We start from the raw sequence: 23,092 nt of genomic DNA, 5'->3' as shown, positions 1-23,092 counted from the left end.
AACCTGCAACCCCCAAAAAATTTTCAGTGAAACATATGGCAGAGACATTTGCTACAATTAATAAAGGAATGCAAATGTTTGATGGCATGGATCAAAATTATGAGCGTTATGCCAAAGTTGACAGAATGGTCCAAGATGCACTTGCTTGCTACAGGGAGATTTATAATGAAAAGAAAAAGCAAACTGTGCAGTCTAAATTGGATATCTATTTCAAGAAGCCCCACCAGTGCTGCCTCTTCACTCCCTCAAGATGATCCAATACCTTCAACCAGCAAGTTTCCATAGCACATAAACCTGTCTGAAGAAACCAACATTGATGACCCACCCAGCCCTGTCTCCTCTTCTGCTTCATCCAATTAACATAGTCTCCATGTATACCGTAAATTGAAAATTATGGGGGCCCTGTGTGCATTCAGCTGACTACATTTAAGGTAAGTGCTCAATCACACTGTATCCATTCCTCATTATTTATTACTTTTAGTGTACTGTATTTCTTTGTAGATTTTTTATTTATTTTTTATTTTTTAAATTTTGAATTTTGAATTTTTTTTTATTTATTTTTTTTATCTATGTTTGACTTACGACCAGTCGGACTTACGACCTGGATTTGGGTCCCTAACCCCGTTGTAAGTCGGGGAGCACTTGTATACATCTCTTTGTACACAAGTAAAAATTTAATCCCCCTGTAAGCAAATGTTATTAGCGGATTTGGCGATTCGCGGACATTTAGAGAAACTAACCCCTTCGAATTTGAAGGGCATGCTGTACCTCAAAATACTGAAGTGTCACCAACTTACCTGTTTCCTCTGGTTCTAAGATCACAAATTCTTGATCATTAAGCATCTGTATATGGCTTATTAAGACATCCTTCAGATGCTGGTTAAACACATAGCTTGATGCAGTAGTTATAAAGTCTCTGAAGAACTCCTGAGACCCCGGGAAGGATGGAGGGGGACACGGACCCCCAAACTTTGAAGGAGTCACAAGACGTTCATACAGACGCTTGTATTTCTCTGGTTGCTGCTTTTTCAAGAGCATCAACAAACCCAAACCTATGGAAGTGTTTAAAATAATTATTAAATACTGATAAACAATACCGTTGATATAAAATTATTTTCAGATTAAAACAGAATCCTCCCTGTAGTGTACTATACACCAGTACAGTAGTAGAAGTGTCTACTAAATCTGAATGGTTTTGTGTTTGCTAAAAGTACTGTAGGGTGCAGGTAGTGGATGGACAGATTTGTAAAGTAATTACTTAAGTTTGCTTGAGTAACATTTTTGGGTATTTACTTTTTAAAAAGTACTCCAATTTTTTAGAACTTTTACTTAAGTATGGTTTTCTAATACTTTTACTTCAATACAATTGAAAAACAAAAATCGTGAATCATTACATGACCCAAACAAAAAGTTTTAATGTCTGTGGCAAACTAATATACAGACAGACCCCGACTTACGACCATCGGGACTTACGACCGCCGCAGATTTTTTATTACAGTTGTACCCCACTTAACGCGGTCAATTGAACCCAGAGGGTCCCGCGTTAAGTGAAATCCGCGTTAAGTGAACAACAGAACATATGGGATTAATTCCAATAGAAACCGGCCTGACCCCCAAACTCCACTTTTTGAAGGCACATACCTATGTTGTAGTAAAAATAACATCTTAATTTTATGATGGTACATGCACACAATTAATACTTAAGAGAAATACAGTCGCCAAGTTAATGTCCATTCAAATAATGGACTCAACTCCCTCCCTCTCTCACACTACACTCGCTGGCTCTTCCCTCTCAGAGAAATTTTTGGGGGAAAACCACTAAATTTTAATAAATAATACCTCAAACTAAAGTTAGGATAATACAATTGACATTGCTGGATTCCTTGTAAGACCAGGAATATTTTGAATATAAATGTCATATATTTTGCACAAAAGATAACATAGTTACCTAGAGAAAAATTTTTATCTAAAATTTGTATGTTTAATGAAAAATATATGATGTTTATATTCAAAATGATCACCAAATTATAAGAATTCCAGCAATGTAAATTATATTCTGACCGGGTAATTTGTATGAATTTTATGAGCTAAAACAAATATCTTCAGTTAATAAAAAAAATAATAATCTTCACAACACTATCTGTCAATCAAAGTACCCCACCTTGCCTCCCCCCCTCTTCCAACCGCGCGGTCAGTCCCAACCCTCCCCCCCACCCCCCACCAATCCTCCCTTCCAGGGTTTTTAACATTTAGTATTAAATAATACCTCAGATTAAAGTTAGGATAATATAATTGACATTGCTGGATTCCTTGTAAGACCAGGAATATTTTGAATATAAATGTCATATATTTTGCACAAAAGATAACATAGTTAATTTGAGAAAATTTTTTATCTAAAATTTGTATGTCTAATGCAAAAATATGATGTTTATATTCAAAATGATCATCAAATTATAAGAATTCCAGCAATGTAAATTATATTCAGACCGGATAATTTGTATGAATTTTATGAGCTAAAACAAATATCTTCAGTTAATAAAAAAAAAAATAATTCTTCACAGGGTAACAGATGGTCGGTCGGTCCCTCCCTCCCCCCCACCCCCCACCAACCGTCCCAAGGAGATGTGTGGGATAACCACTAAATTTTAATAAATAATACCTCAAACTAAAGTTAGGATAATATAATTGACATTGCTGGATTCCTTGTAAGACCAGGAATATTTTGAATATAAATGTCATATATTTTGCACAAAAGATAACATAGTTAATTTGAGAAAAATTTTTATCTAAAATTTGTATGTCTAATGCAAAAATATGATGTTTATATTCAAAATGATCACCAAATTATAAGAATTCCAGCAATGTAAATTATATTCTGGCCGGGTAATTTGTATGAATTTTATGAGCTAAAACAGGCAGTCAGGCAGGGTGGGGGCAAATCTAAAAATAGCGTCTCGAGCCGGACACTCACCGCGTATATGTGGAAAAAATCCGTGTTAAGTGAAAGTTCAGCTCTGGCGAGGCACCGCGTATATGATAAAACGCGTTAAGTGAAACCGCGTTAGGCGGGGTAATACTGTATTTGTTTATTTTTTTTTTTTCTCTCTCTCTTCAAATGACACGCATTTTCTATACCGAAACGTTTCCAGTTAATGTAGTCTCCATGTATAATTAGAAAATTATGGGGGCCCCATGTTCATTCAGCTGACTACATTAAAGGTAAGTGCTCAGTCACACTGTATCCATTCCTCATTATTTATTACTTTCACTGTACTGTATCCATTCCTCATTATTTATTACTTTTACTGTACTGTATTTCATTGTAGATTTTTTATTTAAAAAAAAAAAAAAAATTTATATATGTCGGACTTACGACCATGTCGGACTTACGACCTGGATTTGGGTCCCTAACCCCGTCGTAAGTCGGGGTCTATCTGTATTTTTTAATTAATGAATTATTTATTAACCATAGTAATAGTTCTGTGGGTGGAGCCATGAAGGGTACACTGTGGGTGTGGGGAGACACCATGCGGTCACATACCTAGAAGTCTCGTGAGGTGAGGTAAAGTCAGGTGGCAGTGGCCATGATAGTGGGCTTTCCCTTTGATCTTCTTGTGTCCATTAGCACCTTGACCACCCACCTTACCTAGCCTACCCTCTTTTCACCCCTTCCCCCCACCCATCAAATCCCCTCTCTTTTCTCCCATATTTCCTTCAGGGGATTGGTCTTCTCATTTGACGTCAGTTGCTCTTTGGATGTACATGGTGCGAAAATTTCAGCTACTAGTCAATTAGAATTGAAAAGTGATGTCACCACAGCCACACCTCAATTAGAGGGATAATTCATGGTGAGTCTTAATCAGACTCAGTCACTATGGAGGCAACAATCATCCACAAACTCCTCAACTGAAGGAGCTTGAGAGCTACTTGGCATGCCCAAGGTATGGAATGGAGCTACTGAGGTCTTTCTCGACATTATGCGACTTATCTCTGAAGCTTAACACCCCACTACCTGCATCTGCTGCTTGTGAGCATCTGTTTAGTTATGCTGAGCTTCTCATTTATTATTTAATTAATCTATTACACCCCAAGGGGCGACAAGCCTAGTCACAAGACCATGCGGTCAGACACTAATACATTGATACTTGTGTCTTGCAGGACATGCTGTGACTTGTGATACAGAGACAATATTGATATGATTTAACAACAATGGGAGTTAGCACTCACCAAAGTGTCGGTAGCATACAAAAATTAAATTAAAATTATTACGAATAAGTAGGTGGTGACATAGTACTGTAGTTAGTGACTCTCCCTGTAGTAGGAGGTCCCTCACAGTGGGACAGTCAAGGCAATACAGTAGTGTTGGGAAAGTTGCAGAGTTTACAGGATGAGAAGTGCACGTCATCCCCCACCTCAGATACAGGCCAGATAGGTTTGTGTCCTAACTTAATGCGAGCAGAGACAACATTATATCTGTAGACAAAAAGTCCACGTCAACGATACTTGTGTGGATAAGGAAGAAAGCGATCATAGTGTTGGATGGATACGTTTTCAGGACTGTAGGTCCCGGGGAGGACCACTCTCCCCCGCAGTACCAGGCCCTGCAGTTAAGAGTCCTCAGCTGCTGGGCCTCCCTCAGGTCACAAGTGAGTCATTGTCAGAGCGATTCATAGGGTGAGTTACATATGGTGAAAGAGTATCCATTTCATGTGTCCGGGAGTCATTATCTAGTAATGTCAATATAATGATCTAGTACTGTGTCCATGTCATTTAATTAACTAATAAACAGCTGTACTTATAATTATTGTTTAATGGTTCCCACTAAGAACATATAAACAGTTAACTAAGCACTGGGCCATGCTACCAACTTTCCTCACTTTGCAATCCCCCTACTATAACTCTCACTTCATAATGGTGCCAATGGTATTCATTACAATGGTGTCAGAGGGACTCGTTGCAATAGTGCCAAAAGCAGTCATTACAACCACTCCCATCATCACCACCACCACCACCTATATCACCACCGCCACCACCTTTATCACCATTTCCATCACCACCTCTATCACCACTATAATCTTAATCATCACCACCTCTATCACCACTATAATCTTAATCATCACCACCACCATCTCCATCATCACCACCACCTGTATCATCACCACCACCATCTCAATCACAACCTATATCACCAGCTCCTTCACCACCACCTCTATCACCACCATTACCTCCATTATCACAACCACCTCCATCATCACCTGTCATTCTTTCACTCGTGAAGGGATGTATTTCCGTTATCAGAAGGAGAGCTGTACAACATCCCTATCAGCTCCAGGCAGCAGGATACACCTGCGCTGCACTGCTATGCCCCACCACTGCTCTCTCATATACTGTACCACTAATTAATAATAATGATGATACAGAGCAGTGGTTCATATTATAGGTATTTATTAAATAATACAAGCACAATAACAAAATGTGTCCCAACACCCAGATTAAGGTAGGATTGATTGATTACATCCCTGGCGAATCAACAGCTTAGGTCAAATGTAGCCGAATTAAAATAAAAGCTTAAAAGACTAAAATCAAATAATGCAAAGTTAAAAAACATAAGTAAAAAATAACACAGAACTTTCACAAAAAACCCACTTAAAATTAATAGATAAAACTCAAAGCTTGTGTAGAAGGCTGCTTCCTCGATGAAGGAAAGGACATCCCCTCCCACACTACTCAACCCCTCAGCACCAAAGAGAGAGGGTAAGACCCATCTCCCCCCAGCATTGAGAGAGGTGTTTACTATGAAGATCTCTGAAACTGGGGCATTCTACCAGGAGGTGTTGAACAGTCAATGGGACCAGGCAGTTATCACAATGGGGAGGGTATGCCCTCTCCATTAAGAAACCATGAGTCAGCCATGTGTGGTCAATGCAGAGGCAGGCCAAAGTAGTCTCCAAGCGGCACGACAGTCCTTGATATCCCCAGGCTCCCAATGCAAGATGGATGTCGCGGAGCTTGTTTGCTATGGCAGCATCCCATCTGCTTTACCAACTCGAGCAGATGGCAGCTCGTATTACTGGCTTCATATCAGAGGCAGGTAGAGGGGAATGATGGGCCACAGGGTGAGAAGCAGCTGCCTTCGCCACAGCATCAGCACGCTCATTCACCTTCTCCCCTACATGGGCTGGAACCCAGCAAAAACTGACTTTCCGGCCCTGACGTTGGATGAGAAACAGCCACTGAAAAATATCTGAAGCTAAGGGATGGGGCAATGAGACACTAGCGAAGACCTGGAGAACACTACAAGAATCACTAAAAATTTTAAAATCGCTATGAGGTTGGATAAAAATAAACTTGAGGGCAAGTAAAATACTTGAAAGCTGTACCATAAAAACAGATGCCACCACTGCATCTGACTTACAGCCATCGGTGTAAACAGGGAGTCTCTCTGTGAGAGAAGGCATGCTCTAAAAAAAAAGAATGAATTACACATTGACAAGCTTGAACTTCAGGGAGAATCCACGGAGTGGCACTAGGGAACCACATGGGGCATATCTGAACAGGAAGAATGCAAAGAATACTCGCAACCTCCCTTACCCTGAAGCTGCAAGGTCGTGGGAGGCTTGGATGCTGAGTGTAGTCTGGGGACATAGTCTCGTCAACTACACAAGTGTTGGTTACAGACTGCGGAAGGCGGTGGAGGCGAAACTAAAACTGATCCTGAAGACACTGTCGTCGAAGATCAACGGGTGGTTCATCAGCATCAACTAATATACTTGGGATTGGTGAAAACCTGAAGGCACCAGTCGCCAGGTGCACCCCAGCATGATGAATAGAGTTCAGTGTATCGAGTCTAGCTTCAGTGGATGAGGAGTATACCTCACACCCACAATCCAGTTTGGGTCTAACTAGCATGTGGTAAAGGTGTAGCAGAGTTCCTCAATCAGCACCCCATGACATGTGCCAAAGAATTTCAATAACTTGAGAGCACGCTGGCAAGACTTTGAGGTAATGGATATGTGGCTGCCATGCAAACCGGTTGTCGAAGATAATGCCCAGGAAATGGGTCTCTGTCACACATCGCACACGATGACCATAGAGCTGTAGATCAGGATCTGGGTGAACACCTCGAAGGTGGCAAAAATGCCTGGCAACAGTCTTCAAGGGAGAAAATCTGAAACCATGCTCTGTGGTCCAACGTGAAACCTTGTCAAGTGCAAGTTGCATGTGAGATTCAACCACTGACATGTGGGAAGCTGCATACCAAATGGCCAAGTCGTCTACATACAATGAAACTGATACACAACCTGGAACCAATGCTGCTACCCCATTTATTGCAAAAGAAAATAAGGTCACACTCAAGACACTGCCCTGAAGAACCCTGTCCTCCTGAATATGTAGTGCTGGTATTTCTGTGGCTATGCAGACCCTAAAAGTGTGATGTCACAAAAACTGATCTATTATTGATGGTAAATTTCCCCGCAATCCCAAATTGTGAAGCTCCTTAAAGATGCCAAATCTCCAAGCTGTGTCATATGCTTACTCTAAGTCGAAGAAAACGCAGACGAGATGCTGGCGAAGAGCAAAACCCTCACAGACCGAGGACTCAAGACGAACAAGAGCATCTGTTGTGAAATGCATCTTCCGGAAGCCAGACTGATATGGTGAAAGGACACTCTTCTCCAGGTAGTATATAATATACAGGAATTCAGAGCTATGGGGCAATATTCTAACACGTGAAGACCCTCTTTTCCAGTCTTCTTGAAAGGCAGGACAGTAGCCTCTCCCCCATGAGGCCAGAAAGCTTGCCAGATCCTGTTATATAGCTTCAATAGAAAGGTCTGTGCCTCAACTTCAAGGTGAGTGAGAGGGAGGTTCTCATTTCTTTCATTGAGAACATATGTTGTATGTCTTACCATGTCCCACTCCAAAATCCAGGGCCCATGACTCCTCTACTCTACTCTACTCACCCACTTGAGCTCTGAGAATCGAGCTGCTCAGCAACTTCTTGAGGGGCAGCAAATGAGCTGCCATCATTAGCCCTGAGAACTGGGGGAGGAATAGATGAAAACTTGCCTGCTATTTTTTTGCACACATTTCCATACCTGAGACAAGGGAGTCTTTTCGTTTAGAGAGGAGACACAAGAAGATAAGGACTGGTGATGAGCATTCTTTATAACTCAACGAGTCTGGGCCCCCGGCCCGTCTGTATTCCACATAATAAAATTCTGTCCTATGATGCAGGTAGTGACCATAAGCTCTGAGCCGCTCAACAACTGCCTGCCTGCACTGCTTCGACCACCAAGCAACAGGTCGGCGAGGTATGAGTAATGGGGCAGTGACCAGCCCACTGGAGGAGACTGGCTAAGTATTCAACTGCATCATCTACAGAGGGTAATTCTTCAAAGTTCCTATCTACCTTCACTAGTTCCTTGAACAAGTCCCAGTCCGCCTTGTCTAACCGCCAACGGGGAACTTGTGGTGTCAGGAGGACTTCCAGGGAGGAAAGTAGGATAGGGTAGTGGTCACTTCCTCTGAGGTCATCTATTACTCTCCAGTCAAAGTCTAGTAGAGAGTCTGCTGAGCACAATGGCTGTAGCCATGTTGGTCTGGACATGGTAGTGGGTGATATCACCAGTATTTAATATACCCAGGTCCATTTCTTCTATGATCAAAGCTATCAAGCCACTTCTTTAATTAACTATTGTATCACAACAGAGGGTATGCCACCCATTAAAATCACAGAGGATAAGATAAGGAGAAGGAAGTTGAATTAAAGAAACCAAATCCTCCCAGGTAATTGGTGTATTGGGTGGGAGGCAAACAGAGCATATGGTATAGGTACGTTGGAGATGAATCTTGCAAGCTGTTGCCTGCAATGGGGAAGTGATGGCTATATGGTACACCACACTTGTCTGAGACAAGGATGGCTGTGGTCCCATAATGTGTCTCTTCTGGATTTTGAGGAGAATGAAAAACCAAATATCCTCTGGGAGGGGGATGATCATAGGCACCTAACATTGTCTCCTGGAGACAAATGCATAAATGGGAGAATTTGTCCAGGAACAACTGGAACTCTTCCCAGTTGACTTGTAAGCCTCAACAATTCCATTGAACTATGGTAGCCATGATTATTAGAGATCTAAGTAGGGGCAGGTGAGTGTGTGGCCCCTAACATGCATTTAGGCTTAGGCTTAATTTGGGTGTTGGAGCCTGGAGGATACCCTGAAAGTGTACCATGACGTGCGCCTCTTACAGTCCCCCTGTGGTGTAATAATAATAATAATTAATGGTTTATTGAAAGAGCTTGGCAGCCAGAAGGTTAAAAAATATACAGTTACATATTTGGGGAATGGGTGTGTGTGTGTGTGTGGGGGCGGCAGCGGCTTGTGTGGGGCTGGGCATGTCTGTCCTGCCCCAGAGTTCAAAGATGTGTCTGTGGCTTTGTGGCCACAGATGACCCAGCTGTAGACCCATTCGGTGGACCCACACCAAAGTTAACCCCTGGAGATGACTTCCCAGATCGAGGATCCATGGAGGTGGCCTGGACATTTCTGACCTTTATGGGCCTTACCACAGCTAACACATATTGCAGGAACACTCGGCTCTAACTTACGACAAGTGTGGCGGACATGGCCATACATTTGACAACGGAAACATCGCCGAGACTTTGGGACGTATGGTTTCACCTGAAGGGAGATCCAGGCAACCTTGAAGCAGTCAAGTGTCAATAACAGAATTGGTGTAAGGTTAAGAGCGCAATTTTCTTTCTTACAGAACCATTCCACTTTCACCATCTTTTGGTCTCTGAGCTCTTCTAGAACCTTCTTCTCTGAGTATCGGAGCAGCTCTTTAGAGAATACCACCCCTCAACACTGGTTAAAGGTGGAATGTGGAGTACAGGAGACAAGGGCACCAGGTACCTCAGACAGGATATGGAGTCGAGCACTCCTCGGGAAGGAGACCTCCACTAGGAGGCTACCATCTTGCAGAGTGGATAACTTTGGTTCTCTCCCACAAATTTTTACTATTGACCTAGTCCCTTTATAATATTTTTACAGGATTGATATTCCGGCACCTCTGCTTGTCCCAACAAAATGTCCAGGAGGTAGAAATTCCTGCATATCCTCCGCTTTCAGTACATAGCTTGAGATATTTATATGGTGTAGGTTCTCTAGAACATATGGCAAAGAAACATAAATGACCATTAAGTGTTCATTTTAGAGTCAAGGGACAGTGGATGGTAATGGTCAAAGGGAACACTTGTGTAGGTAACCCTCTACAGTATATCCCATAGGGCAAATACCGTAAAACCTAATTAACTCAGCACGTAAGGGCTCTCAACTTGCTGAATTATCCCCCCACAAAAATACAACCCCAAAAAATTATCGGCCCACATATGTATACAGTGGACCCTCCATTAACGAGCGGTTCAATTTACGAGCTTTCAGTTAATGAATTACCTCCCGTAAGGACTTTCAGTTCTATTAACGGCAGCCTTACGAGAAACACGTTTTGGTGCGCGCATCAGCTGATCGACTCGTCTGCCAATAATCGGTTCTATGTTTACCTTTGCTGCCAGTGGAGTAAACATCGAGATGGTTGTGCTCTTGAATATTTTTTTTAATTTTTACATTAAAATTATTGGTCATTCTGAAATTTAATTAACATATTGATAATATACAGTGCAGTGTTGGTTTAAATAAATAAAATCTTGAGTTAGTTAAATAAATTGCTGTGAACTTAAAGTTTTATTGGTGAAATTATCAAGCATGGGTCCAAAGAAATCTCGGAAGGCAATTTCAATTCAAGTGAAATTAGAAATTATTAAGAAATACTGAGAAGGCATTAGAACCAATACACTCTGTAAAGAATATAGCATGTCGTCATCAACTGTGTCTACAATCAGCTGTTTGCGCTGCCGCTATGTAAACAAAGCCGCCGGGAATTCTACGTACACAACTCAAATTAAGTGTTAAAATATTTTATTGTCTTTTATTTATTATTGTAGAGTACAGTGGTCCCTGGGTTAACGAACACAATTCGTTCCAGAAGGTCGTTCGTTAACCGAAAATTTTGTTAACCGAAACCATTGTTTCAATGGGATTTTGGGTAATTGGTTCCAACTCACCAAAAATTACATACAAAGTAAAAAAAAATGCAGTAAAGTACACTTACTTTGGGGTGTGCATGTAGAAGGTTCCTGGTTGATGATGATGATGATGATGGGAATTAGAAGTGCGGGTGGAGGAGAAGGGAGAAGAGAAGGAAGTGGGGGTGGAAGAGAAATCACCCCATGCTTCATGCCGTCATTTCACCCATAAAATTTTAAGTTCACTAAGTGTAATTCAAGATTATTTTCTTTAAATCAACACTGCACTGCACTATATATTGTCAATATGTTAAATAAATTTCAGAATGACCAATAATTGTACTGTAAAAACGTGAAAATACTCTGTGTTCAAGAGACCCACAAGCAAGATGTTACCTCCACTGACCAGAGATACAAACTGAGGCCTTGGTGGGTGAGTGAAGTGGCTGATTGGTGCACCAAAAACTAGTTCCCTGTACTGCAATTATCTATCTATATAAAACAAAGAAGTATGTCTGTTTGTTTGTGTGTGTTGTGTGTTTGTTTGTGTGTCCGCACAAGAATCTCGGAAAATACTTTACCGATCTGTAGTGATGATGGATGGTGTTATATATAGTGATGATGGATGGTGTTATATGTAGTGATGATGGATGATGTTATATGTAGTGATGATGGGTGGTGTTATATGTAGTGATGATGGATGATGTTATATGTAGTGATGATGGGTGGTGTTATATGTAGTGATGATTAGACAATAAAATAATAACAGTTTAATGCTAAAAAAATATACAGTCGACCCTCGTCAAAACAGACTAATAGGGGGGAAGGGTGTCCGTTTTAGCCGATTGTCCAAATTAACCGATTTAGGGGTTAATATTGCATAATATTGCATTATACAGCTATGTGTATGTTTATTTGAGTGCCCCGTCATAGGAGTCTGTTTTCTCTCACTTCAGGACGCCTGAGTCATCCGCTTTCTCTTAATCTTAGAGTGCAGTGCACCAGAGACTTCATTACTTCTTAGAAGTGACACAGAATTTGATATTGCAACTGGGGTTGCAATTGTTGAGGCAACTTAGGTATGTCTGATTACAGTTGGAATATTCAAGATCCATTGTGAGTGATGTTTAAAGCTTCAACTGTCCTTATGGTTGGTAAAACTTGTCAAGTCTGTCAGTCTGAGTGGCATGTGTGAGGCCTTGTGTTTGTACAACTGTTAATATATAAATATATAATGTTATGGTAATTATCAGAAACACACATAGGCATGACTAGGTTTATTACAAAGTGATGAAAAGGATACTGTACAGTGGGTAGTCCACAAAACATGTAGCTGTGTGTACAGTCGGCCCTTAACATTCGCAGGGGTTAGGTAACAGAGATACCCGTGAATGTTAAAAATCCGTGTACTATTGCTGCCCCCCCCCCCTAAAAAAACCCTGGCCCCCTATGTCCTTATTTATCGTATTTACCTATGTGTAGTTTGAGTTTTTAAGACCAAATTATTTGGCAAAAAATTGGGGGTCGACCTCTAAACGGGTAATAGTTTCGTTAGGTTGAAAAATATTTACCAGTAGCTACCAGTAAACAATGGAAACGACACACCAACGCACCACCAGCTGTGAGTGTCGGTACAGTTGCTGTGGGGCAGATCTCTTGCAGCCCAAAGTAGCCAAATCCATGGTGGGCGGTAGCAGGATTACAAAACAAAGTATTCATTTACAGCACTTATAGATACTGACATAAATTTTTGTCTATTAAATTTGAAACATCAATTATTGTTAATTAAATTGTCAAGAGAAAACTACTTATACGATTTTCATTAAATATATTACATCGCTGCTATTTTGCATCTAACTGTGACTACCGAATGAATATATTCTCGGAAATAAATATGGAAATGTAATATTTTTTGCGAATGACATACATATTATAGTGGGAAGTGATAAAATCATGACGTAAAGACTTTCGCTTTTCGCTGTTGTTCAAAATATTTTACCGCACCTTAATGGTTTTCAGCAAAAAAACTGTTGTACTGCATCATATTGCTGGGTCAATATTCTATCTCTACTATTAGCCTTATAATCCTGGCCAACCGAAAACCATTCAAAGCTTTATTACAGTAACATCTTTTTGAACTAAAGAAAGCGAAAGTCATTAAGCTACACTTTTCCACTGTAATATCGACATCATTTCTGGTGCAAAAATATTACATTTCCATGTTCTCAGAAATAAAATGGTAGTTTTGTTGAAAACGTAATGCACAGTTTAACATTAAAAATGCAAAAAATAACTATAAACAATTAATACAACTGTGAATACTGGCTGGCATCTCCACTGCCCCTGCTCGCTGCCAGGCGTCACCTCTCGCCTATCCTCCGCCTCCGAGTTTATCCTCTCCACATCGTCACTACTGTTGCATTACAACAATATTTCATCTCACTGACTTGAATAAATACCACGATACCACATTGAATATTTTCATTAAAATCATCCAAATCATTTTCCTTGCCATCGCGGCACCAAACAGTTCTCCCAGTCCTTCCTTGAACAGGGCTAGAGGGTACGAGCCAATCAAGCTTAATTAAAAATGTTACATCACACGATATTTTACCTAAACTGGCGCTTCTGAATGAATATATTCGAAATAGCTAGTACTTTAAGGAAACGTGATGTATTTCAAATGTAAAAATAGATAAAAATACATGACTTAAAACAAAAGACTTCTCCTCACCTTCCAATGTTCAAGAGATGTTATCAATTTTTAATAGTTTTCAGTTAAAAATACCGTTATATTACAATGATATTCTTCTATTCATACTAAAGTTGGATATACTACATTCACAGAAATGAAATATTTTATGAAAATGACTTAAGTATTACAGTGGAATGGGACAAAATCGCGACGAAAACAATGACTCGCCGTTTTCAAAAGATGTTACCGAATTTTTAATGGTTTTCAGTTAAAAAACTGTTGCATCTTTGCGAATTAGATAGAATATTATTGTAATACAACAGTTTTTAACCGAAAACTGTTCGAAAAGCGACATGGTAACATTTTGAGCGTAAAAGAAAGGAAGCTGTTGCCACTTTCACTGTAATACGACGCTATTTCAGCAAAATATTACATTTCCATATTTCTCAGAAATAAATAGTACTTTTAAGAAACGTGATGTATTTCAATGTAAATTAGATAAAATAATACATGATCTAAAACAAGAGACTTACCTAACCTTCCGATGTTCAAGAGATGTTACTCATTTTTTTTAGTAGTTTTTGTCAAAATACTCTTATATTAGTGATAGTCTTATTCCATACTGTGCTTGATATAATACATTCAATGAAATGCAATATTTTTGCAACTACAATGCTGGGATGTCAACACAAGTGTGGTTGCTGGAAGCGAGACTGACTGGAGTGAGGGAGAGCTATGCAGTGTGTGTGAGGTTATGAGCGGGCGTGTGTCTCAGCCCGTGTCAAGGCGAAAGTTGAATGGCGCGACGGAATGTACTTACCATTTAATGTACAGAATATTCTCTGGCGGACAACTACAAGATTATAATCCTGTGAATGCTAAACCACGATGTGAAGATGTGAAGGGCCGACTGTATGTTTATTTGAGTGCCCGGCATAGAGTCTGTTTTCATTTCAGGACGCCTGAAAGCTGCCCTGCTTTTAATCTTGGAGTGCAGTGCACCAGAGACTCGTTATTCCTTAGTAGTGACACAGAATTTGGAAATTGCAACCCCAATTGCAACAGGACAAATCCAGAACCAGAAATTTAATACAGACAGTTTAGATTTCGACGGTTACTCGAACCGGATTAAAGGGGTCCTAATTAACGAGGGTTGCACTGCATTCTTTGTTGCAAATTGTAGGAAAAACATGAAACATACATACACCTTTAATGAACTGTTGATGGAAGAAGAAGTTTTGAGGACGGAACAGTGACAATGTGAGCCTCGGAGGGTGATGCCCTACTGCTGTTTCAGAGTAAGAGCTGCTATTGTTAAATAAGTGTAAAAAAAAAAAATTTTTAATATTTAATGAATAGTACAACCTTCTGATATTTACTCCAATTTTAACGAATGTAAGCCCTAGAACCGATTTTGTAATGATGACTAATCTTCCAGCGAGAGCAAGCCAAAGCATGTGAAACATTTTGTAAGAATTTCGTTAACGAATCTTTGTTCGCAACCATCAATATTCTTATGGAAGGTAATGTTAATCGAAATTTCAGGAAACCGAGAACTACTGTATAAGACAGTACCATACAGCACTGTATTTTGTTATATTTGATGTTTTGTTAATTTATTACTGTATACAGTATTTTGTATGTACTTTTTAATTATTTTAAGAGAATTTTGTGAGTTGGAACCACTACTCATCCCACTGAAATAATAAATTCAGTTAACAGTGACTGTGAAACCAATTGTGCTTCGGCAAGGGAGGACGGACCACTGTACACGACAAGGAAATTAATAATTAAAAATTAACACTTACCAGCACTGCAGACGAAGAATGAAGCATTGTAGTAGACGAGAGGCATGGTAGGTGACACAGAGACATGGTAGGTAATGCAGAGAATGGTAGGTGATGTAGGGGAATGGTAGGTGATGTAGGAGAATGGTAGGCGATGTAGGGGAATGGTAGATGTAGGAGAATAGATGATGTAGAGAATGGTAGATGATGGGAGAATGGTAGATGATGTAGAGAATGGTAGGTGATGTATGAGAATGGTAGATGTGGTGACAGGAAGATGGAATGTGAGATGATGTAGGAGAATGGTACATGATGGAGAATGGTAGATGATGTAGGGAATGGTAGGCGATGTAGGGGAATGCTAAGTGAAGTAGAGGAATGTAGGCGATGTAGAATGGTAGGTGATGTAGAGATGGTAGATGTAGGGAATGGTAGGTGATGTAGGGAATAGATGATGTAGGAGAATGGTAGGCTATGAGGGGAATGGTAGGTGATGCAGAGGAATGGTAGGTGATGTAGGGAATGTTAAGTGAAGTAGGGAATGGTATATGACTAGGGGAATGGTAGGCGATGTAGGGGAATGGCAGATGTAGGGTAGGCGATGAGGGAATGGTAGGTGATGTAGAATGGTAGGTATGCAGAGGAATGCTGGGGAAGGAGGAGAATGGTAGATGATGAATGGTAGGCGATGAATGGTAGATGATGATGAGGAGAATGGTGAGGCGATGTAGGAGAATGGTAGATGATGGGGAATGGTAGGCGATGTAGGAATGGTAGATGATGTAGGAGAATGGTAGGCGATGTAAGGAATGGTAGGTGATGTAGGGAATGCTATGGAAGTAGAGGAATGGTAGATGATGTAGGGGAATGGTAGGCGATGTAGGGGGAATGATGATGGAGAATGGTAGGCGATGGGAATGGTAGATGATGTAGGAGAATGGTAGATGTAGGGAAATGGTAGGTGATGCAGAGGAATGGTAGGTGATGTAGGGGAATGCTAAGTGAAGTAGGGGAATGACGATGTAGGGGAATGGTAGGCGATGGGGAATGGTAGGGTGATGTATGGTAGGCGATGTAGGGGAATGGTAGGTGATGTGGGGAATGGTAGGTATGCAGAGGAATGCTAAGTGAAGTAGAGAATGGTAGATGATAGGGGAATGGTAGGCGATGTAGAATTGTAGATGATGAGGAGAATGGTAGGCGATGTAGAGAATGTAGATGATGAAATGGTAGGCGATGTAGGGGAATGGTAGATGATGTAGGAGAATGGTAGGCGATGGGGAATGGTAGGTGATGTAGGGGAATGATAAGGGTAGAGAATGGTAGATGATGTAGGGGAAGGTAGGCGATGTAGGGGAATGTATGATGGTGAAAGAATGGTACGATGTAGGGAATGGTAGATGATGTAGGAGAATGGTAGGCGATGTAGAATGGTAGGTGATGCAGAGGAATGGTAGGTGATGTAGGGGAATGCTAGTGAAGTAGGGGAATGGTAGGCGATGTAGGGGAATGGTAGGCGATGTAGAATGGTAGGTGATGTATGGTAGGCGATGAGGGGAATGGTAGGTGATAGGGGAATGGTAGGTACCAGAGGAATGCTATGAAGTAGGAGAATGGTAGATGATGGGAAGGTAGGCGATGTAGGGAATGGTAGATGATGTAGGAGAATGGTAGGCGATGTAGGAGAATGGTAGATGATGGGGAATGGTATGATGAATGGTAGATGATGGTGAGAATGGTGGACGATGTAAGGGAATGGTAGTATGTAGGGGAATGCTATGAATAGGAGAATGGTAGATGATGAGGGGAATAGGCGATGTAGGGGAATGGTAGATGATGTGGAGAATGGTAGGCGATGAGGGAATGGTAGATGATGGAGGAGAATGGTAGGCGATGTAGGGGAATGGTAGATGATGTAGGAGAATGGTAGGCGATGTAGGAGAATGGTAGATGATGTAGAATGTAGGCGATGGAATGGTAGGTGATGTGAAGGGAGGGCGATGAATGGTAGGCGATGTAGGGGAATGGCAGGTGATGTAGGGAAGGTAGGCGATGAAGGGTGATGATGGTGGAGAATGGTAGGCGATGTAGGGGAATGGTAGGCGATGTAGGGGAATGGTAGGTGATTTAGGGGAAGGAGGCGATGTAGGGGAATGTAGATGATGTAGGGGAATGGTGAAGTGATGAAGCGATGTAGGGGAATGGTAGGTGATGTAGGGAAGGGTAGAAGGATGAGGGGGAATGGTAGGTGATGTGTGGGAGAATGGTAGGTGATGGGAAAGTAGGTGATGTAGGAGAATGGTAGATGATGTAGGAGAATGGTAGGTGATGTAGTGGAATGGTAGATGATGCAGAGGAATGGTAGGTGATGTAGGAATGCTAAGGATGTAGGAGAATGGTGATGATGAGGGGAATGGTAGGTGATGTAGGGGAATGGTAGGTGATGTGGGAGAATGGTAGGTGAGTGAGAAAGGTAGGTGATGCAGGGAATGGTAGGTATGGGGAATGTAGGCGATGGGGAATGGTAGGCGATGGGGAATGTAGATGATGTAGGATGGTAGGCGATGTAGGAGAATGGTAGATGATGTAGGGGAATGGTAGGCGATGTAGGGAATGGTAGATGATGGAGAATGGTAGGCGATGTAAGGAATGGTAGGTGATGTAGGGATGCTAAGTAGGAGAATGGTAGATGATGTAGGGGAATGGTAGGCGATGAAATGGTAGAGATGGTGGAGAATGGTAGGCATGGTGGTAGAATGGAATGGTAGCGATGGGGAATGGTAGGTGATGCAGAGGAATGGTATGATGTAGGGGAATGCTAAGAAGTAGGGGAATGGTAGGCATGTAGGGGAATGGTAGGCGATGAAAATGGTAGGGTGATGTATGTAGGCGATGTAAATGGTAGGTGATGTGGGAATGGTAGGTAATGCAGAGGAATGCTAAGTGAAGAGGAGAATGGTGAGATTGTAGGGGAATGGTAGGCGATGTAGGGGAATGGTAGATGATGTAGGAGAATGGTAGGCGATGTAGAGAATGGTAGATGATGTAGGGGAATGGTGGTGGCTAAGGAATGGTAGATGATGTGGAGAATGGTAGGTGATGGGGGAGAATGGGGTGATGTAGGGGAATGCTATGAAGTAGGAGAATGATAGAGATGTAGGGGAATGGTAGGCGATGAGGGGGAATGGTAGATGATGTAGGAGAATGGTAGGCGATGTAGGGGAATGGTAGATGATGTAGAGAATGGGGCGATGTAGAGAATGGTAGATGATGTAGGGGAATGGTGAAGGATGAGGGGGGAATGGTAGGTGATGTAGGGAAGGGAGGCGATGAATGGTAGGCGATGAGGGGAATGGTAGGCGATGAGGGGGAATGGTGATGAAGGTAGAGGAGAAGGGTAGATGATGTAGGAGAATGCAGAAGGATGTGGGGAATGGTAGGCGATGTAGGGAATGGTAGGTGATGTAGGGAAGGGTAGGCGATGAGAATGGTAGATGATGAGGAATGGTAGGCGATGTAGGGAATGGTAGACGATGTAGGGAATGGTAGGTGATGTAGGGAAGGGTAGGCGATGAGAATGGTAGGTGATGGGAGAATGGTAGGGGGATGAGGAAAGGAGAGATGCAGGAGAATGGTAGGCGATGGGGAATGGTAGGTGATGTAGGGGAATGGTAGGTGATGGAGAATGGTAGGTGATGTAGGGAATGGTAGATGATGTAGGAGAATGGTAGGTGATGTAGGGGAATGTAGGTGATGCAGAGGAATGGTAGGTGATGTAGGGGAATGGTAAGGATGTAGGAGAATGGTAGAGATGTAGGGGAATGGTAGATGTAGGGGAAATGGTAGGTGATGGGAGAATGGTGATGTGGGAGAAAGGTAGGTATTCAGGGAATGGTAGGTGATGTAGGAGAATGGTAGGTGATGTAGGGAATGGTAGGTGATGGGGGAATGGTAGGTGATGTATGAGAATGGTAGGTGATGTATGAGAAATGGTAGGTGATGTAGGGAATGGTAGGTGATGAGAATGAGTGATGACAGGAATGGTAGGTGATGAGGAGAATGGTAGGTGATGAGGAGAATGGTAGGTGATGTAGGGGAATGGTAGGTGATGTAGGAGAATGGTAGGTGATGTATGAGAATGGTAGGTGATGTAGGAGAATGGTAGGTGATGGAGAGAATGCAGGTGATGTAGGGGAATGTAGGTGATGTATGAGAATGGTAGGTGATGTAGGAGAATGGTAGGTGATGTAGGGAATGGTAGATGATGTAGGAGAATGGTAGGTGATGTAGGGGAATGGTAGGTGATGCAGAGGGGAATGGTAGGTGATGCAGAGGAATGGTAGGATGAGAGGAATGGTAGATGATGTAGGGGAATGGTAGGCGATGTAGGGGAATGGTAGGCGATGAATGGTAGGCGATGTAGGGGAAATGGTAGGTGATAGGGAAATGGTAGGCGATGAGGAGAATGGTAGATGATGTAGGGGAATGTAGGCGATGGGAATGGTAGGTGATGTAGGGGAAGGGTAGGATGTAGGGGAATGGTAGGTGATGTAGGGAATGGTGGATGATGAATGAGGAATGGTAGGCGATGTAGGGGAATGGTAGGTGATGTGGGAAATGGTAGGTGATGTAGGGGAATGGTAGGTGATGTAGGAGAATGGTAGATGTAGAGAATGGTAGGTGATGAGGAGAATGGTAGATGATGTAGGGAGAATGGTAGGTGATGTAGGAGAATGGTAGGTGATGTAGGGGAATGGTAGGTGATAGTAAGGAGAATGGTAGGTGATGTAGGAGAATGGAGGTGATGTAGAGAATGGTAGGGAGGGAATGGTAGGTATGTAGGAGAATGGTAGGTGATGTAGGAGAATGGTAGGTGATGGTGGAGAATGGTAGGTGATGTAGGAGAATGGTAGGTGATGTAGGAGAATGGTAGATGATGTAGGAGAATGGTAGATGATGTAGGAGAATGGTAGATGATGTGGGGAGAATGGTAGGTGATGTAGGAGAATGGTAGATGATGTAGGGAGAATGGTAGGTGATGTAGGAATGGTAGGTGATGTAGGAGAATGGTAGGTGATGTAGGAGAATGGTGATGATGTAGGAGAATGGTAGGTGATGTAGGAGAATGGTGATGATGTAGGAGAATGGTGATGTAGGGGAATGGTAGGTGATGTATGAGAATGGTAGGGTGATGTGGAGAATGGTAGGTGATGTAGGGGAATGGAATGATGTATGAGAATGGTAGGTGATGTAGGAGAATGGTAGGTGATGTAGGGAGAATGGTAGGGTGATGTAGGAGAATGGTAGGTGATGTAGGAGAATGGTAGGTGATGTAGGAGAATGGTAGGTGATGTAGGGAATGGTAGGGTGATGTAGGAGAATGTAGTGATGTAGGAGAATGGTAGGTATGAGGAGAATGGTAGGTGATGTAGGGGAATGGTAGGTGATGTATGAGAATGGTAGGTGATGTAGGAGAATGTAGGGTGATGTAGGGAATGGTAGGTGATGTAGGGGAATGGTAGGTGATGTAGGAGAATGGTAGGCGATGAGGGAGAATGGTGATGCCGGAGAATGGTAGGTGATGAGAATGGTAGGTGATGTAGGAGAATGGTAGGTGATGAAGGAGAATGGTAGGTGATGTATGAGAATGGTAGGTGATGTAGGAGAATGGTAGGTGATGTAGGAGAATGGTAGGTGATGTAGGAGAATGGTAGGTGATGTAGGAGAATGGTAGGTGATGTAGGAGAATGGTAGGTGATGTATGAGAATGGTAGGAGGATGTAGGGGAATGAGATGTAGGGGAATGGTAGATGATGTAGGAGAATGGTAGGTGAGGAGAATGATAGGTGATGTAGGAGAATGGTAGGTGAAGTAGGAGAATGTGGATGATGTAGGAATGGTAGGTGATGTAGGAGAATGGTAGATGATGGGAGAATGGTAGGTGATGTATGAGAATGGTAGGTGATGTAGGAGAATGGTGATGTAGGGGAATGGTGGGTGATGTAGGAGAATGGTAGGTGGTGTGGAATTATAGATGATGAGGAGAATGGTAGGTGATGTAGGAGAATGGTAGGTGATGTAGGAGAATGGTAGGTGATGTAGGAGAATGGTGGGTGATGTAGGGGAATGATGATGTAGGAGAAAGGTGATGAGGAGAATGGTAGGTGATGTAGGAGAATGGTAGGTGATGAGAGAATGGTAGGTGATGGGGAGAATGGTGGGTGATGTAGGGGAATTATAGATGATGTAGGAGAATGGTAGGTGATGGGGAGAATGGTAGGTGATGAGGAGAATGGTAGATGTAGGGAGAATGGTAGATGATGTAGGGAGAATGGTAGGTGATGTAGGAGAATGGTAGGTGATGGGGAATTATAGATGGTAGGGAGAATGGTAGGTGATGTAGGAGAATGGTAGGTGATGGGAGAATGGTAGTATGTGAGAATGGTAGGTGATGTAGGAATGGTGATGTAGGAGAATGGTAGGGTGATGTAGGGGAATTATAGATGATGGGAGAATGGTAGGTGATGTAGGAGAATGGTTGATGTAGGAGAATGGTAGGTGGGAGAATGGTAGGTGATGAGGAGAATGGTGGGTGATGGAGGAGAATGGTAGGTGATGTAGGGAGAATGGTGGGTGATGAGGAGAATGGTAGGTGATGTAGAGAATGGTAGATGATGTAGGAGAATGGTAGGGTGATGAGGAGAATGGTAGGTGATGTGGGAGAATGGTAGGTGATGTAGGAGAATGGTAGGTGATGTAGGGGGAATGGTAGGTGATGTAGGAGATGGTAGATGATGTAGGAGAATGGTAGAGATGATGGAGAATGGTATGATGTAGGAGAATGGTAGGTGATGTGGGGAATGGTAGGTGATGTAGAGAATGGTAGGTGATGTGGGGAATGGTAGGTGATGTAGGAGAATGGTAGGTGATGTAGGGAGAATGGTAGGTGATGTAGGAGAATGGTAGATGATGTAGGAGAATGGTAGGTGATGTAGGAGAATGGTAGGTGATGTAGGAGAATGGTAGTGATGTGGGAGAATGTGGGTGATGAAGGGGAATGGTAAGTGATGAGAGAATGGTAGGTGAGTGAGGGGAATGGTAGGTGATGTGGGGAATGGTAGGTGATGAAATGGTAGGTGATGTAGGGGAATGGTAGGTGATGAAGGGAATGGTAAGTGATGTAGGAGAATGGTAGGTGATGTAGGGGAATGGTAGGTGATGAGGGGAATGGTAGGCTATGTAAGGAGAATGGTAGGCGATGTAGAGAATGGTAGGTGAAGTGAGAGGAATGGTAGGTGATGTAGGAGTATGGTAGGTGATGTAGGAGAATGGTAGGTAATGTAGGAGAATGGTAGGTGATGTAGGAGAATGGTAGGTGATGTAGGGGAATGGTAGGTGATGTAGGAGAATGGTAGGTGATGTAGGAGTATGGTAGGTGACGATGGTGATGAAGGGAAAACACTACATAAGCAGTAAATAGAAGGCACCGTATACTATTGTAATTTGGTCACTTATACAAAATAA

At 42.2% G+C, this 23,092-nt stretch overlaps 1 protein-coding gene across 2 annotated transcripts in view; it reads right to left on the bottom strand.

The window, feature by feature from the left end:
• LOC121869521 (codanin-1-like) overlaps positions 1 to 23,092 on the bottom strand; it is an 88,226-nt gene that overhangs the window by 45,424 nt on the left and 19,710 nt on the right. The window contains exon 3 of one of the 2 annotated variants that reach the window (XM_042370877.1): positions 798 to 1,052. The exons of the other annotated variant lie outside the window; for it this stretch is intronic. Coding sequence (XP_042226811.1) covers positions 798 to 1,052 — 255 coding nt within the window. The remainder of the gene's footprint in view (positions 1 to 797; positions 1,053 to 23,092) is intronic. 2 annotated transcript variants of the gene reach the window in all.

This window comes from Homarus americanus, unplaced genomic scaffold (genome assembly GCF_018991925.1).
Source record: "Homarus americanus isolate GMGI-L3 unplaced genomic scaffold, GMGI_Hamer_2.0 scaffold23578, whole genome shotgun sequence".
Taxonomy (NCBI): Eukaryota; Metazoa; Arthropoda; class Malacostraca; order Decapoda; family Nephropidae; genus Homarus; species Homarus americanus.
Note: the sequence above shows the minus strand (reverse complement) of the source record. Positions and strands in the feature narration are given on the sequence as shown.